This window comes from Micromys minutus, assembly GCF_963924665.1.
Source record: "Micromys minutus genome assembly, chromosome: 21".
NCBI lineage: Eukaryota > Metazoa > Chordata > Mammalia > Rodentia > Muridae > Micromys > Micromys minutus.
In genome coordinates, this window is record NC_137956.1 from 30,869,408 (window position 1) to 30,885,070 (window position 15,663).

General features: G+C 48.7%; 1 protein-coding gene across 1 annotated transcript in view; it reads right to left on the minus strand.

Annotated features, from left to right (window-relative positions):
- MRAS (muscle RAS oncogene homolog) overlaps positions 1-15,663 on the minus strand; it is a 50,673-nt gene that overhangs the window by 3,529 nt on the left and 31,481 nt on the right. Inside the window, exons 3-5 of the mRNA XM_080934789.1 lie at positions 5,045-5,198; positions 3,554-3,653; positions 730-809 (exon numbers count right to left, since the gene is read on the minus strand). Coding sequence (XP_080790915.1) covers positions 730-809; positions 3,554-3,653; positions 5,045-5,198 — 334 coding nt within the window. The remainder of the gene's footprint in view (positions 1-729; positions 810-3,553; positions 3,654-5,044; positions 5,199-15,663) is intronic.

Sequence of the window (15,663 nt, forward strand, 5' to 3'; positions counted from 1 at the left end):
CTCAGGCCGTGGAGCATGTGTGGGTGTGTGCAGAGGTGTGCACATGGCCGGGGACCAAGAGGTGGTAAACAAGGGGCACCATTACAGGCTCAGGTCTGATTCATAGCTTACCAACAGCCTCTGAGTCACCGTGTAAGGTACTGAAGACAGGGCTTTAACTGTTGGGGATGTTAAAGGCTTAGAAATTGGACTGGATCTGGTAGGGGCAGAGCCAGGATTCAGCTTCCATCGTTCAAAGGGAAGTGAATACGGTTTTAAAGAAACGAATATCCATGAGTCTGTTCTCAAAGCTGCTGGCACTTGAAGATCCACAGGTTGTGGGTCTTGGAAGACACACATAGTGGCTCTGGAATTTGAGTCTAGGGACCATACTTGGCTTTTTTGGGGTGCTGCCTTGGGGTCTCTAATATCAAGGGCAATGGTAGAAAGAGGGGCTTGCCTCTTTGTCATGTTGGATATGTTGAAAGCTTAGGGTTCTGAGGTACTAGGATAACTGATCTCCACAGTATGCCTGCAGCCCCCCCCCCATTATACCTGGGGGCAGTGTAGAGGTAGGAGGGTAAAGGCAGGGTGAGGGGGTGCAAAAAGTCACAGGAAATGGCAAAGTAGGCTAGGAATCACCCAGTCTCTCAGGAGTTCTGTTCCTCACCTGTTCCTGTTGTAGCCTGGCTCCCCCTTTCCACCAGAGAGGGGATAGCCAGGGAGGGCACAACTGAGTACAATGCTTACCTAATTACTCTAACTAGGTCATGGAAGGTTTTGTCCACGTTGAGAGGCGGGTCCTTGGCACTGGTTTCTATATATGGGATCTGGAAAACAAAGCTCAGCTTGGTCAACCTGGCACCGTGACCCACAGAGCCCTCTTCCGCCTTTAAAAACGCACACTTTAAGCTGGGTGGTGGCTCACACCTTTAATCCCAGAACTCAGGAGGCAAGGGTACGTGGAACTCTGTGAGTTCGAGGCTAGCCTGGTCTACAGAGATAATACCAAGACAGACAGAGCTGCACAGGAAAACTCTTGTCTCAGAAACAAAACCAAAACAAAACTCAAGAGGTTCCAAGTATCTGACAGAACACCCCCCCCCCAAAGCTGTATAGCTTCTTGCCTTGTAAGGCTAGAGAGTTTGGCTGATGGCTTCTCGAACTCCCTCTTGTTCCCTAGTCACAGAGATACTTAATAGCTCCCTAAAATAGAATCCAGTCTTTTTCTACTCTAGAGCAAAGTGCTCTGCTTCTCACACCAAGTTCTCTCATACCTAGCCTTCTTCATGTTTCTTTTGGGGGTGGTCTCTGACCTTTTCCCTGAACTCCTCCGAAGTGAACTTCAGTGGGGGAGGCTGAGGAGGTGTGAACTGAGAAGGACTCTGGACCTGGGTCACCCTGATCTCTTACGACCAGCTCTCCAGCCCAGCCCACTCTAGTTTACTCTAGAAGCCTGGAAGCTTTCCCCAAGGATGATGCTTTGATGACAGTCTCTCGCCTTAGGGAGTGGCACATGGAAGCTGTGGCAAATGGGACCCCATGAGCTATGTCCCCACCAAGACTTGGACCAGCAGAGTGGAACAAAGGCTTGGGGAGAATAAGACAATTCTAGTTTCTACAACGGGTGTATCCCAGAGAACTAGGATATCATCCCTCCACACACAGGGCTTGAGAGTTCAGGAAAACATGCCCTGGCCTCCTGGATGTGAAGTAAGCTGGCAGAGGTTAGACTGAGTGACTTTGCAACTTCCCATAACTTATTTTTCCTGGTCATAAAATTAGTGCCTTTTATTCTAATACATTTAAAAAAGATAAGTATGGTGAAGAAGGTACTTCATCCATTCCTTAAATTCATGGGAAGGGTGGCAGAGCAAGCTAAGGAGTTAGGGCAGTCAGCAGGAAGATTTTCCCAGGACACACAGTGGTAGGTCAGCTTTGGAGCGTTTTGTGAGCCAGACACCATGCCTGTGCATGGCGGGCATTCCTGGTAAGAACCAGGTAGAACCCTACCTATGGCTCAGGACACTGTGCAGCCCTGTGTACATGCAGAAGAGAGACAGGAAACCATCCACAGTCAGATCCCCTTGACATCCCACCGTCCCGGGAGTTCGGCCATCCTCAGCATCTAGGGGTCTGCAAACACAGTAGTCGGCTGACCCACCTTTCTTTCTCTGGCCCCATATCCAGATCTGTGAGCAAATGCTGTTGGTTCTAAGATGTTCAGCCCAAATCTTGCTACCCTCGAGTGCTTCTCAGCCTCTGGTGGGGCACTGGGGCAGCCCCTGCGTAACTCTCTGTTCTTCTCTTTTCCCAGTGGACTATTGTCAACATATCTCAGGAGAGAAGCTGCTCAGCTACAAGTTACATCTCTCTTAAACCCTCCAGTGGCCATCCTTCTCAACCTCCATAGGAGCCATAACTGCTTAAGTCACCTCGCTGACTACACTTCTCATGATTCACTCCCATGTACCCGATCAGTCACCGCCGCTCGGTTGCCAGCCCGCAAACTCCAACCATGGGGCTCACAGATCATAATCCTTTACTAGAATGTTCTTTTCCCAGATACCTGTCTGGCCATTCCTCTGTCTCCTTAAGTCCCTGCGGAAATAGACCCAGCCCACCCTATTTAAAAAGATACTTCCGGTTCCCAATCCTGACGCCCCTCCCCCTTTCCCGATTTGTTTGTTTCCGTAGGATCTGTCACCTGCAGACAAACTGCTATTTATCTTGGTTATTGCCTGTCTCCATTACTAAGCGTAAGCACCTAAAGATAGGGAACCATTGCTCTCCAGGACCTAGGATAATGGAATTAATAAAGGAATTAATACAGAAGACAGACAGACAAAACTAGCTCCCAGCATGCCTTTCTTTGTGTAGTCCACTGGGTAGAGATAGGGCTACCTTGCAGCTGACTTTCCAGATGATAGGCAGGGTCCACGGAGGCCAGTGCACTGTGCCAATATGGGGGTTGGGAGCAGAGACCTAACCCAGCACTATGGAGAAGGCAAGAGCGTTACAATGAACTGAGAAAGCTAAAGTACTATGATAGGCTATAAATGAAACAACCTCAGTGCCAATGTTTACCAAGTAGGGACAATGGCGCCTATGGTTGTAAGGGTAGAGGACTTGATATGCTTGCTTTCCCAGCACACTGCTGGACCTGCAGGCGGGAGTCCTCAGTGAACAGAGCCCATGGCAGCTCAGCATAACTAGGTGCTAGCTCATGAGCAGGAAGAGCTATCACCTCTGGACAGCCGGGTGCTGGTTATGTGCTTCCTCAGGCAGATCAGCCCTCAGCCAGGAAGATGCTGAATACCACAGCTACCAGGCCAATATGAAGGCAGCTGTTCACACCTCTACCCCAGAGCCTCTTATGGCTGCAGAGGGTGTTTTCTCTGCTGGTTTCAAATAATACCCCCAACACTGTGCCCTGTGGCCTCTCTGTGGAGTCTCGCTGCTCAGGAGGAGGCCTGAGTCCTATTTCCAAAGACCAGCACTGCAGGAGGAAGGGCATCTGGACTTTCACACAGAGCCCTGGGGCCCAAACACGCATGCACGTATGTCCACTTACATTGTATTTGGTCGCCATTTCTTTTCCTTGGTCCCTGGTGATTTTCCTTAGGTGCATCAAATCCACCTTGTTGGCCACAAGGATCATTGGGAATGACTCCCTAGGAAACAGGAGAATTCAGATCATAACAGTGAGATTCATCCTCCTATCCCAGCAGGTGATGCCCACCAGACTCTGGGTCAGCCTACCCCCACAGCAATTCCCCAGTGGGCCTCCTCTTTTCCAGGAGACAGGGGCTCAGACACAAGGAGTCCGGGGTCTGCTGCAAGGCTAGCTGGCCTGAGGCTGTTGGTGTAGGACCTGGCTACCCAGACTCTCAGTTCTCTAAGGCTCTGATACACAACCATGCCGGGCCCTCGGCCAGGCCTTGTGAAGAGCAGCAGGGACGGGGCTGGCACTGCACATGAATGGCAGCAGCAAAACGAGAATGGATCCCAGAAGAGAGGCTCCCAGAAGTGCAGGATGGCAGGGCACGCCCCATCAGCATCTTCCCGACTTTTGAACGAAACAAAACAGGCATTTGGGGTAACATTGAATATTTTCACATTAAAAAAAATGAAATTAAAAATGCTACTTTTTAATTTCTTTGATTAGCAAGTAAATTAAGACTTCCCCACTCCTGGAGCACTTAGGGTGTCTCTTTAGAGGTCCATATATTCATGGGCTGAATGTACATTGATCAGTTGTAGCTCTGCGTGTCTGTGTTGCCCTGCCAGGCAATGTTATGAGCCCTTCTTCCTGCAGAACGGTCATTGCCTGGGTTTCTCCATCTTTATTGGCATTCAGTCAAAACTTGCTCTTTTCCTTCATTTACATTTTCTTTTTGCATTGCTTCTTAGACTGCCAGTATTAGACGGGCTTAAACCAGACACTAGGTGATTTGATTAGGTTATAGAGTATGGAGGGGAAAAAAAGCCTTTTATAAGGGACTTGTAAAACCTTGCAGTCAAATGCAATTGAATCAATTCCAATGTGTTCTGGAGAGGAAATTTACTTTTTGTAATGCAATTTGGTTAAATTGAAGTTAGAAACAGGGATGTTACTAATGATTACTTACTTGATTGAGGGTGTTTATGAAAATGGGAGGGGCATAAGGCTTGGTGACTTGGGAGCAGCTTAGGAAGCAAGAGTCAGGGGAGACCTTAAAGCAGTGGTTCTCAACCTTCCTAATTAACCCTTTAATGCAGTTCCTCATGTTGTGGAAACACCCCCAACCAAAAAATTACTTTGTTGCTACTTTGTAACTGTAATTTTGCTGTTACGAATTGTAATGTAACTATCTGATAGACACCCCCAAAGGGATGTCACCAACAGATTGAGAACTGCTGCCTTAGAGGAAATAACAGAGAAATCTGTAGGGGGAGGGAAAGAAAAGGAGAGGGAGGGAGGAAGAGGAGAAGGAAGAGAGGAAGGAGCAGGGGGAGGAGGGAGAGGGAAGAGGGAGCTTTCATAAGCCAAGGAGAGTAAGGAGGCCCTGTTTGCTGCCCTCACCTGTCCTTGACACGTAGAATGAGCTGGTGGAAGCGGTCCACATGCTCGAAGCTGGCCTTGTCAGTGACAGAGTAGACGATGAGGAAGCCATCCCCCGTGCGCATGTATTGTTCCCGCATGGCACTGAACTCCTCCTGCCCAGCTGTGTCCAGAACTGGAGAGGAATGAGGTCATTCAGGGACTGTCCCCGCACCTACTGGAGTGACTACAGACTATAGAACCTCAAGCTGCTGCTGCTGCTGCTGCTGCACCCACTGTGGCTGGCTCAGACCCAGCTGTCCTCACAGGAGGACCTGCCTCAGTGTAAGGCTCTTCCTGGCTCATTTCAACCTCCTTCCTCACTGGACCTCAATTCTGTGGCCCAAGGACAAGCCTCATGAAGTCAGAGGGATCAACTTTCACAAGTCCCTCTGGGAAACCTCAGAGCTGGGTTTGGATTGAGTTCTCTGCGGGGTAAGCTTGACTCTCTGCCTCCAGTTCCTCCTGCACACGTGTGGAAACAGAGCCTTCACTTTGAAGCTCTCTCAGGTGGGGGTAGCTCCAAAGAAACCAGGCTGGTTTAGAAAGGCCTCTTTAAGCCCTATGTGTATGGACAGACAAATGCAGACCTTGGGGAAGGAGTCGCCTTCTGAAATCAAGGTTTCCATCATAGGATGGAAATGGCAGGAAGAGTCATCTAGTGCAGAATCAAGTATAGTTGAGGAGGCACTTACAACCCCCAGCCATGCTCAACACCCCCACTGCACAGACCCCTGATGCCCACTAGTTGAGACCTAACCCCAAAGACCTAATACCCATATTATATTTGAATAATTAAAAGAACAGGCAGCTAAGCAACTTGGTGTATTCATTTAAGAAATACCCAAGTGCCTACTACATGCTAGGCAGGTTGTAGGTCCTTTGGTTGCAGGGCAAATGAGGCCAAAACCTAGTGGCAAAGGCACTGAATGGTTGATATAACCTTACTAGAGATAAATACATAGTGTAAGGCTTGATCAGAAGGGCGACTGCAGATTTCATTGTCGTTCTGGGCAGGTCAAGAAGCTACCTCTCAGTGATGACTTTTGAGCAATGACTAAGAGCAGAAGGAATCAGAGTTTCGTGACCTGGGGAGCAACGTTCCTGCAGAAGGGGATACCCCCAAAATTCTGAGGTAGTGGTGTGGCCAGTACCTTACGGTCCAAGGGTGACAGGCAGGTCATCAGAGTCTGTTGCCTTATGTCCTTCCTCCTCCTGAGCATGGTAAGGCCCAGTGGAGAACGTAGGCAAAGAATGAAAGCATCCAGGACATTGTGCAAAGGCTAGTCCAATGCTGGGGGCCAGAAGGAAAGCTATCAGTGGAAGCAGAGAACTAGTTAAGAGCCTCATGGTAATCTAGACAAGACAGATTGGACCACGCTGGGAAGAGAAGTGACCAAATGCTGAAAACCTTCTCAGACACGGTGGCACCGAGGATGCTGCTGAGGCCTGAGCTGAGCAACCGAGGTAAAGAAGACAATGAAGACAGAGCTTATGGGGATCAGACTGTGACATGTGCTGACATGAGAAGAAAAGAGGTGAGAGATTCTCGTGTAGAATCGCTGACGGGCAGGTGGCAAGGAAAGCCACAGAGTGAGAAATCTGGGGACCAGGCTGGATTCCTCCAGTTCTGCCCCTTCTCCTAAATAATCCCTAGTCTTCGTGGCAAGCAACGAAACATACGAAAGCGGTATGATTTCTCACATGCATGGGAAGAGATGAATGCGAGATCAGAAATCATGACACCAATGTTGTAGTTAATGTATTCACAGACTTTGAAGGTCTCTATTATTTAAAAAAAAAAAAAAAAACAGACATCATTCAAAAGTTAAAGCTCAATATGGATCTGGAAATAAAAGAGACTCCGCTGAATCTAGACATAGTAGAGCATACCTATAATGCCAGCACATGGGAGGTAAACGCAGAAGAAACGGGAGTTCAAGGTCATTCTTGGCTACATAGGGAGGGATTTCAAGGCCAGGCACAAAAGCCCTCTGTAAAGGGAAATGCTCATGTTTGACATTGCATGGACTCCCCGATGCTTTCTAAAGTCTTAGAGAACACAAGTCATTAGAGTGAAATCTAAATCCACAGCAGAGAAAGTTGGATCCCCACAAGCAGGCAAATGGAAGAGCAAACATCTGAACGCAGTAAAACCTGTCACTCAATCTGAAGACTGCGGAAGCCAGGCTTGGTGGTCGGGCCTGCTCTCTCCGCTACTTAAGAGCCTGAGGTAGGAGGATGAGACATTTATATTGAACCAAGCAACTTACCAGGACCCCGCCTCAAAATCAAGGTTAAAAAAGAAAGGTTAAGGAAAGAGAGGGGGTGCTGGGGTATAGCTCAGTGGCAGAGAACTGGCCGGGCGTGTGTGAGGTACTAGGTTCAAATCACAGCAGCACAAATACAAAGCAAGAGAGTGCATGATGGTTTAGAACTAAAATCTACGATGACCCCGGAGTGAGGGATGGGCCAGGAAATGGTGGCTGGTTACAGGCTGAAGAGGCCTAACCAGCAAGTTCAATATCTGAAGGGCTCGGAAGTAAGAAAGGTCTTCTTCCCAAATACAAAACTCCCTCAAATCTAAAGCAATGATGGTATTTTTAAAAAAATGGTTGTTGAGAAGAGGAGGGGAGCATGAGTTTAAATTTTAAAATTAGTTTGTTCTTTAAGTGTGTGTGTGTGTGTGTGTGTGTGTGTGTGTCTGTATGTTCATAAGAATACAGTGCCCAGAGAGGCCATAAGCAGGTATCAGATGCTCTGGGTCTGGTTACAGGCTGTTGTGAATGCCTCAGCATGAGGCCTGGGACCCTAACTCAGCTCCTCCACAAGGGCAGTATATTCTCTAACCCTCTGAGCCTTATTAACTTTGGTTTTGTGCTTCCTTATTCTGGTAATGGTTAAAGGTATTTAGCCTGAAGGCCTCACTTTGTTGGGGAAGAGGCTCTGGATCCTAATTATATCCTGATGCTGAAGAAATAAATACAAGTTCATTCACTCATAGGTCTATGTCATAACTTTCTGAAGAATGGAGATAAAGCCTCAAACTCCCAGTCAATAGAAGAGATAAAGGCTTAGAGAGACCCTATCTCTCTCTTTCTCTTTCTTGCTCTCTCTCTTTCTCTCTCTCTCCCTCTCTCTCTCTTTCTCTCTCTCCCCCTCTCTCTCTTTCTCTCTCTCCCTCTCTCTCTCCCTCTCTCTCTCTCTCTCTCCCTCTCTCTCTCTCTCACACACACACATACACTCACACACACAAGCACACACACATGCACACACGCACACACACGTAAAAAGGAAACTATTTGAAAAGAAAAGAAAAAGATGGGGAGAAGAGAGAATCATGGGAGTAATTGTATACATGCATTAATGTGTCATAACAAGGTCCATTATCTTATGCAATGTATGCTATTAACATTTAAACAATAATTATAGAAAATTATGAATGATCAAAATTAATACGACCTAATATGCCAGTAAGAACTAGCATATAAAACTGAAGACACAAATGGCTGAAAGTTATTCTTCGCCAGATGGGCCCTGCAGCCAGGAGGAGGTGACAGCCTCTGCTTTGACTCACAGACCCCTTCTGTGTCCTTTCACTTGGCCTTCCTAGGGGAGGCTGAAGCTCTCAGAAAAGCAACTCTGCCTGTTTTCATGAAGGTAGGAGGCCTCTGGAGAAGTAAGGAGACCTTACTTACTGGGGGAAGAGGTGTTCTGCCAGTATGTGGTGGTACAGACAGCATGGGGGCCAGAGAGTCTCCAGATGGAAAACACCAGTGCAACGGGATCACGTGGAGGCTGCTCGAAGCATCAATTCCACATGCTAGCACTGCACAATTCTCAGGTGGGCGGACAGCCAGCCTGGGCCTTTGATGTATCTGTCAAGACTGATTCCTCCTCTCCTCTTCCTGCTCTTTATTTATCTCGATATGGGTCTGGCCACCTAGATCCAGACTAGTGTCCAGTTTCCAAACACATGCTGGAGCTATGACTTTCAACCTGGAAGCGTATTATTCCCTCCTCTCCGGTTGTCCCAGCCACTGTGGCTCAGAGGCTGACCTGTGAGGAGGTCTCCCTCGTGGAGAGCCTCTCACTCTCACCTCTGCAGTCTTCTTCCAGCCTGTGCCTTCAGCTCCTCAGACCTGTGCCTCATAACCTGGCTTGGCTCTGCACTTCATAGTAAGTAGCAAAGATCAGGAGCCAGGCACTGTTCTCTTGGTCTTCCCCCAGATGGGGTGGGCTCCGAGGTGGGCTCAAAAGGGTGTACAGAAACACAAGGGGCATCCCATGACTCAGGCAAGGAATGCCATGACCTTTTAGCTTCAAGGGAAAGCATTAAGACACACAAGAGTTCTAGAGTACAGAATAAAGACAGTGATTTCAAGGGTGAGAATGAAAGAGTGGGCTCTGCCACTCCTCTGCCATGTGTGAGGTGTGTGTCTGTGTGTGTGCATGGGTGATGCCCTCCCCTGAGGTAATCAGAAGAGCTGGCCCTGGGGTCACAGAGATTAGGTGAGCTGACCCTGCTTCCTGCCGATGGCAGCATGATGGGTGAGCTAATCAGAGCAGGGCTTGACCTGGTGGAGTGGATATGGGAGAATGAGCAAGCTGACCAAGCTCCTATACCACCTGGGCCCAATTCCAGGGCTCCACGTTGACCCATTCCAAAATCTATATCATCTGTGAATGGTTGTCATGGGTGAAAGAGCCAGTCCTGCAAGATCTCCATGACACAGGGCAACAGCAGGATAACTGGGAGGAGTCCCAGTGAGGATCCAATACTGATGATGTCACAGAAGCCAGAGACCTTGAACCAGACCAATGACTCATGGCTATGGGCATCTGCAAGATGTGTGGCCAGAGGGATACACTGTGGGACACACTGTGACACACTACAGATGATGACACACTACAGTGAGATGTTTTCTGTGCTCTGTGTGTGTGTGTGTGTTACTGGGGATGGGTGCAAGAGTGAAGGGTGGATTTGAGGGGACAAGGAGATGAGCAGGTCTGGAGTGTATGATGTGAAACTCACAAAGAATCAATAAAAAGTTGACAGACAGACAGACAGACAGATAGATAGATGGATGATAGATTGGTTTCTGGAGATGATATATCTCCAAAGACCATATCTAGAGTTTGTTCTTTCTGCAAATCCCAGGCCTACTATGGGGAGGGAGGACAATCAAGCCTATTTTCCAGGCAAGTTAGGTGGGAAGCTTGTGCCTCCTTAGCTATATAATCCATGTGCATCAAGCCACATCACCTCACAGAGCATGCACAGCAACAGATGACAGGCTTGCTCCTTCCTCTCCGAACTGTGCTCCCTCTCTGGGTCAGCTGTGTAACAGGGAAAGGTTGGGTGCCCGGAAGCCTGGCTGGGTGCACCAACCACTCACTGTCCCCTAAAGAGGACCTGTTTTGGTTTTGTTTTTTGTTTTTTTTGTTTTTTGTTTTTTGTTTTTTGTTTTTTTTTTTTTTTTTTTTTCAGCTGCAAAGCACTGGAAGGCTGTGAAAGCCAGGCCACCCCACTGTGGACTGTGGCCAGGGAAGGAGCCACATTTTTACAGAGCCTCCAGCTGGCTTCCTGGCCCTGGGGGGAGGATTCCCTCTGGTAACGACACCAACTTTCTCAACATACGGCCAAAGGACAATGGTAAGTAATATTCCACAGCTACTAGCCCCCAGGATGCCTGTTCATGACACCATGCTATTCCAGCTGTGGGGCAAGAGTGAGGAGACTGCGGGGTAGGTGTGTATGAGGCCCAAGATCCCCTGGGTTGGTGTGCAAATTGTAGGTGTGTGTACCCCCTCCTCCCCATTCTGGGAAGATACTCCACGACTTTGCGGAGTTTGTAGAGGCACCAGGGACACTCATCCTCAGAGGCTGCTCTCAGGGATGGGAATGTTATGGTTTGAATATTAAAATACACTGAAGGCTTGGCTCCCAGCTAGTGCCTCTATTTTGGGAGGTGGCAAAAAGTTTAGGCAGTAGGGCCTAGGTAGAGAAAGTAGGTCATTGAGGACAGGCTCTTGAAGGCACTCTTGCCTCTGGTCCCTTTCTCCCTGCCTCCCTCCCTCTCTTTGCTTCCTGGCAAACACCTTCCTACGCTCTATGCTCCTGCTACTGTGATGTTCAGCCTCACCTCAGGCCCAAAGTGATGGTGCTGGCAAACTATCAAGCAAACCCTCTGCCATGGTGAGCAGAAATAAACCTTTCTTCCTTTTAAGTTGTTCTCTCAGGTGTCCGTCAGTGATGAGAAGACTGACAGCCCGTGAGAAGGAGGTGCAGAGGACAGCAAAGGCCTCAGTGGCATAACCAGAATTCAGGAGCATCATGGGAACACAGCAGAGCCTGGGAGGGGCCCTGGTAGCTGGGAAGAATGGAGAGACAGAACGCCGGCCCACAACCTGGATTCTATTTCACAGTCCCTCTGGGAGGCCAAGCCCATTACAAGTGAAGAAACTGAGGCTGGCTGAGATCAGTAAGCTTCAGGCCAGTGCCAACGAGCGATGGAGTAGGTCTTGAACTCAACCTTTGCATCTAGTTCCTATGCCTACCTACCTATGAGCAAGAAGCAAACAGAACATGTCCAAATTCTGATAGCAGGCAGGTAGTAAAGGGGGCGGGGGAGACAGACGCCTCGGCTGTGGAGGGCTTAAAGCTGTTCTTATAACACCCACTCCAAAATGGCTTCATCATGTTCTCCCCAGACCCTATACATGTAGGCAGACATGTATGCCTGGGAAGAGACGATGTATGGCTGTCCCTGGTGGCTTCCTTTTAATGGAGTCCTAAGCAGCTAAGGACTCTAAACACAGTCACCACCATCTAGGTTCCTAATCCCCTGTCGCTGATTTCTCCTTTGTTCTCACCTCCATCCTTTTCTTAGAAACAAGAATAAATGTCACCATCCTTCCCCCCAGAACAGCTCGCCCCGTCTGTGGGACCCTCCTACAATGTGGGTGGGATGCAATGTTAAACATGTGGCCCCTAACAGTGCCGCTGGGAGAACTAAAAACGTCAAGTCTACAGAGAACCAAGCAGCTGAGTGTCCCAGCAACACTCTCCACCCAAGAGTCAAGTGTCATCCGAGGGGAGACAGTCCCAGGAACCAATGAAAGAGTGGGCAGGGCTTGTGTCCATACACCAGAATGTCAGCTACACACAAAGAGAAGACGCTGAATGTCTACCGCAGCTCAGAGAACCTTCCAAGCACCGACGCTATACAAGGTGTGAGAACAGGTAACTACACAGGGGCAGGGAGCAGAGTTTGGGGTCTGGGGGAGGAGATGAGGAGTAGCTGTTCAAAGATGAATGTTCTGGGGGATAGGAAAACATTCAGGAGTTAATGGCTGTAATTTTAGAGACTATTAATTTAAAGATCAATTGGTGATTTTTAAGTGCACAACTTTGACAGGTGTGGTGGTTTGAACAGGTGTGGCCTCAATAGATTCATTTGTTTGGATGGTTGGCATGGGGGAATGGCACTTTTAGGAGGTGTGTTACCATGGAGGGAGGGGTCTTCTATGCTCAAGCTATGCCCACCATGGTACACAGTCTCCTGCTGTCTGTGAATCGAGATGTAGTGCCTCCAAGCAAGGATGGAGTAGAGTAAGGGTCAGCCTGTCCTCTTTTTCCTAAACACAGTGGTTTGAGGGATTTCCCTCTTTTGCTGTGGGAGTAAGTATGGCCACTGGCCTCAGGTGATGAATCCAGCCTAACAGGTCTGTGCCTGACCCTTTCTCCTGGCTATGTGAGCCATTCCTGCAGAAATGCTTCCAATGGCCTGGGACAGGCTTTGCAAGTAGAGCGCTCTCCTTACAGGAGCCAGCTCCTACATCCTTTCTGCTGGTACTTGGTTCTCAGAGTTATGCAGGTACTACTTGATGTGCCCCCTCTAATGCTGGCCATGGGGTGGTGAGCATAAGTGGGTCAAAGCCCCAGTCCAGAAAAAAAATCTCTCAATACACAGGAAGTTCCTTCCTGCCCTTCCCAGGTCCTCTCTTCCTGCTCTCCAGAAAGAACATGGATTCAAATGTTCAAGGAAAAGCCAGGTCCAGGCCCCCGAAGAAAACAAGAGCACTTGTGTCTAGCTTTGGGCAGAAGCCAGGGTGGAAATGTCCTGGCTTCCGAGGGTGCCAGAGGAGAGACGGCTAGGCTTTTGCTCCTCACAAAGAATGAGCCCTTGCTGAGGAGAAGAGGAACAGCAAGGTTATGAGCCTGGGTCCCAGAGCTCCTAGGCAGGAAGGGTTTGGAGAATGGCTCTTTGATGTTTTGTGGCAATGGATGTCCCAGAGGCTGGCAAGCAGAGTGAGCCTGGAGCCAGATGGGGAGGGGAGGCCCAGAAACACTTACTTCTCCTGTAAGGGGGCAGAGGTGTGTGCCAACAGCTGTCCTGCATGCTTAACGCTTGTGCAAAAGCAGAAGTCAGCATGAGAAGATGGAGAGCATAGTTGGTGGGGTCAGGAGGCTGAGGCCTGGATCAGCCATTAACCAGGTGTGGCTCCAGGTAAGTCGCTTCTCAATCTGCACTCAGTTGAGCAAGAGGCTGACCTGATGTGCTCAGCAGCCTTCAGGCACTAGCCCAGCAGAATCAACAGGGACAGGACATTGCTTAGACAAGGGACTGAACAGAGGAACCCAAAGAGAATTACAGGCCACATTTATAGCTGCTCTTTTCATATCGGTCACAAGAGGGGAAGGCACAAGTGTCTATCATTAGAAGGCGTGACACCAGGGAGTGATACACAATGCAGTGTGGTATTAGCCACCTTTAAAAGGGAAGGAAAGTCAATGCTAAGTAGAAGAATTCATCTATGAATGGGCAAGTGTACAACACCACTCATATATATGGGGCATGTAGTGTTCTCAAGACAGGAAGTAGAATGATGAATGCCATGATTGGGTGGAACAGGAAGTCCCTGTGTAGATAGCTAAGCAGGTATCAGTGTGGGGAGGGTGAAAAGGTTCTGGAAATGGGTGATGTATATTAGATAATATATCCAAGGATATATACTGAGCAACACATACCTATACATTTCAATGTAGTTCCAATAGTGTATTTTATGATACAGATATAGATAAACAGATACACCTCACAACAGAAAGCCTCAAACATACAATTCCAAGACTCTGCTTAAGGTTCAGAGCTTCCTGATTCAGTACTGGAATGAAGTGATTCACATAGGCACCAGCCAGAGCAAGGAAGGGTCCAAGAGACCAGGAGAGAATCCAGACAGCCAGGAGGAAGCCCTGAAGAGAACCCACAGTCAATGGGAAGACAGACAGTACAGAGGAGATGTCCACAGCTCTGCCCATGGGCTGTGAAGTGAGGGTCTCGAGCCCCCTGGAAAAGAATTTAAAGGCGGCTTGATCCAAAGCCCAGGGGCTGCACAGAGAGGGATGGAATGGCCTTCTGCCTCCATCCTCCAGGTTCTGTGAGGAAACCCCTACTGCAGGTCCTTGAAATAAAACAAGAAACACGTTTGCCTGGGAGTAGAACCTCATAGTCATCCTCCTGAGTGTGCGCACAGACATGACCACAGACACGGGGAGGAGAGCACAGGAAGGAAGGCAGGCCAGGGGTGGGATGGAATTCGGACAATCCAGCTGTGTGCCTTCTCCCTGGGAGTTCAACTCTTACTCCCTAGGGCCACCAGAATTGGCTTGTCACATTGAAGAAAAGCCTCATGCCCAACCGATTATGCATTGTGTGGTGGCCTCTGGGTGTTTGGGCCAATGCTAGCTGTCAGAAACTCAATGTATCGGTCGGTTTCACCAACACTGACCAAGTGCCTGAGAAAACCAGCTCAAGGGAGGAAGGATTTACTCAGGGATTTTTAGTTCACAGTCCTTGGCTTTTGTCGATCACAGGACTGTGCTGAGGCCAAGTGTCATAGTGGCAAGGATATGTGGAGGACAAAACTGTTCGTCTCGGGGTGGACAGAAAGCAAAGAGCAAGGGAGGGACTAGAGACTGGGTAGAACTTTCAAAGACACACCTCCAGTGACCTGCTTCCTCCAAGAAGCTCCCACCTCCAAAAAGAGTACCACTTTCTAGTGACCAAAGCACTTAACGGAAGACAGACATTCCGTATACAAGTGATAACATTCGACCGTATTTTTCATCTGTAACAGTGGCCACCACAACAGCATGCATAAGAGGTAAAGTGTACATTCATGGGTTTTTCAGCAGCAATGGTCCATGACATCATCACTACCATGATGACCCCACCCCCACTGTCACTGCCATCATTGCTCATCACCATGCCACCATGCTTTTGTCCTTCCTCAGTCTGAGACAAGAAAAAGCAAAATCCAGAGCACTTTGAGATTGGTGGGGTACTGGATGACTGAAGCCATCTACCCCCAGATTTAGCACAGTTGGTACCCAGCAGGGAAGCAGGACCCCAGAGCACTGGTTATGTTCAGGCCTAAATATGACAGGCCTTGATTAAGGTTCTCTGTGGAGGTTTGGTCTGTTGCTGTGAACTGTAATGCTGAATACTGGCCCTGGTTGCCTCAGGGACATGAGAATCAACACGCAAACCAAGTGATTGCTAAGTAGCATTGCTCCTTAACTTAAAACTATTTTGGTT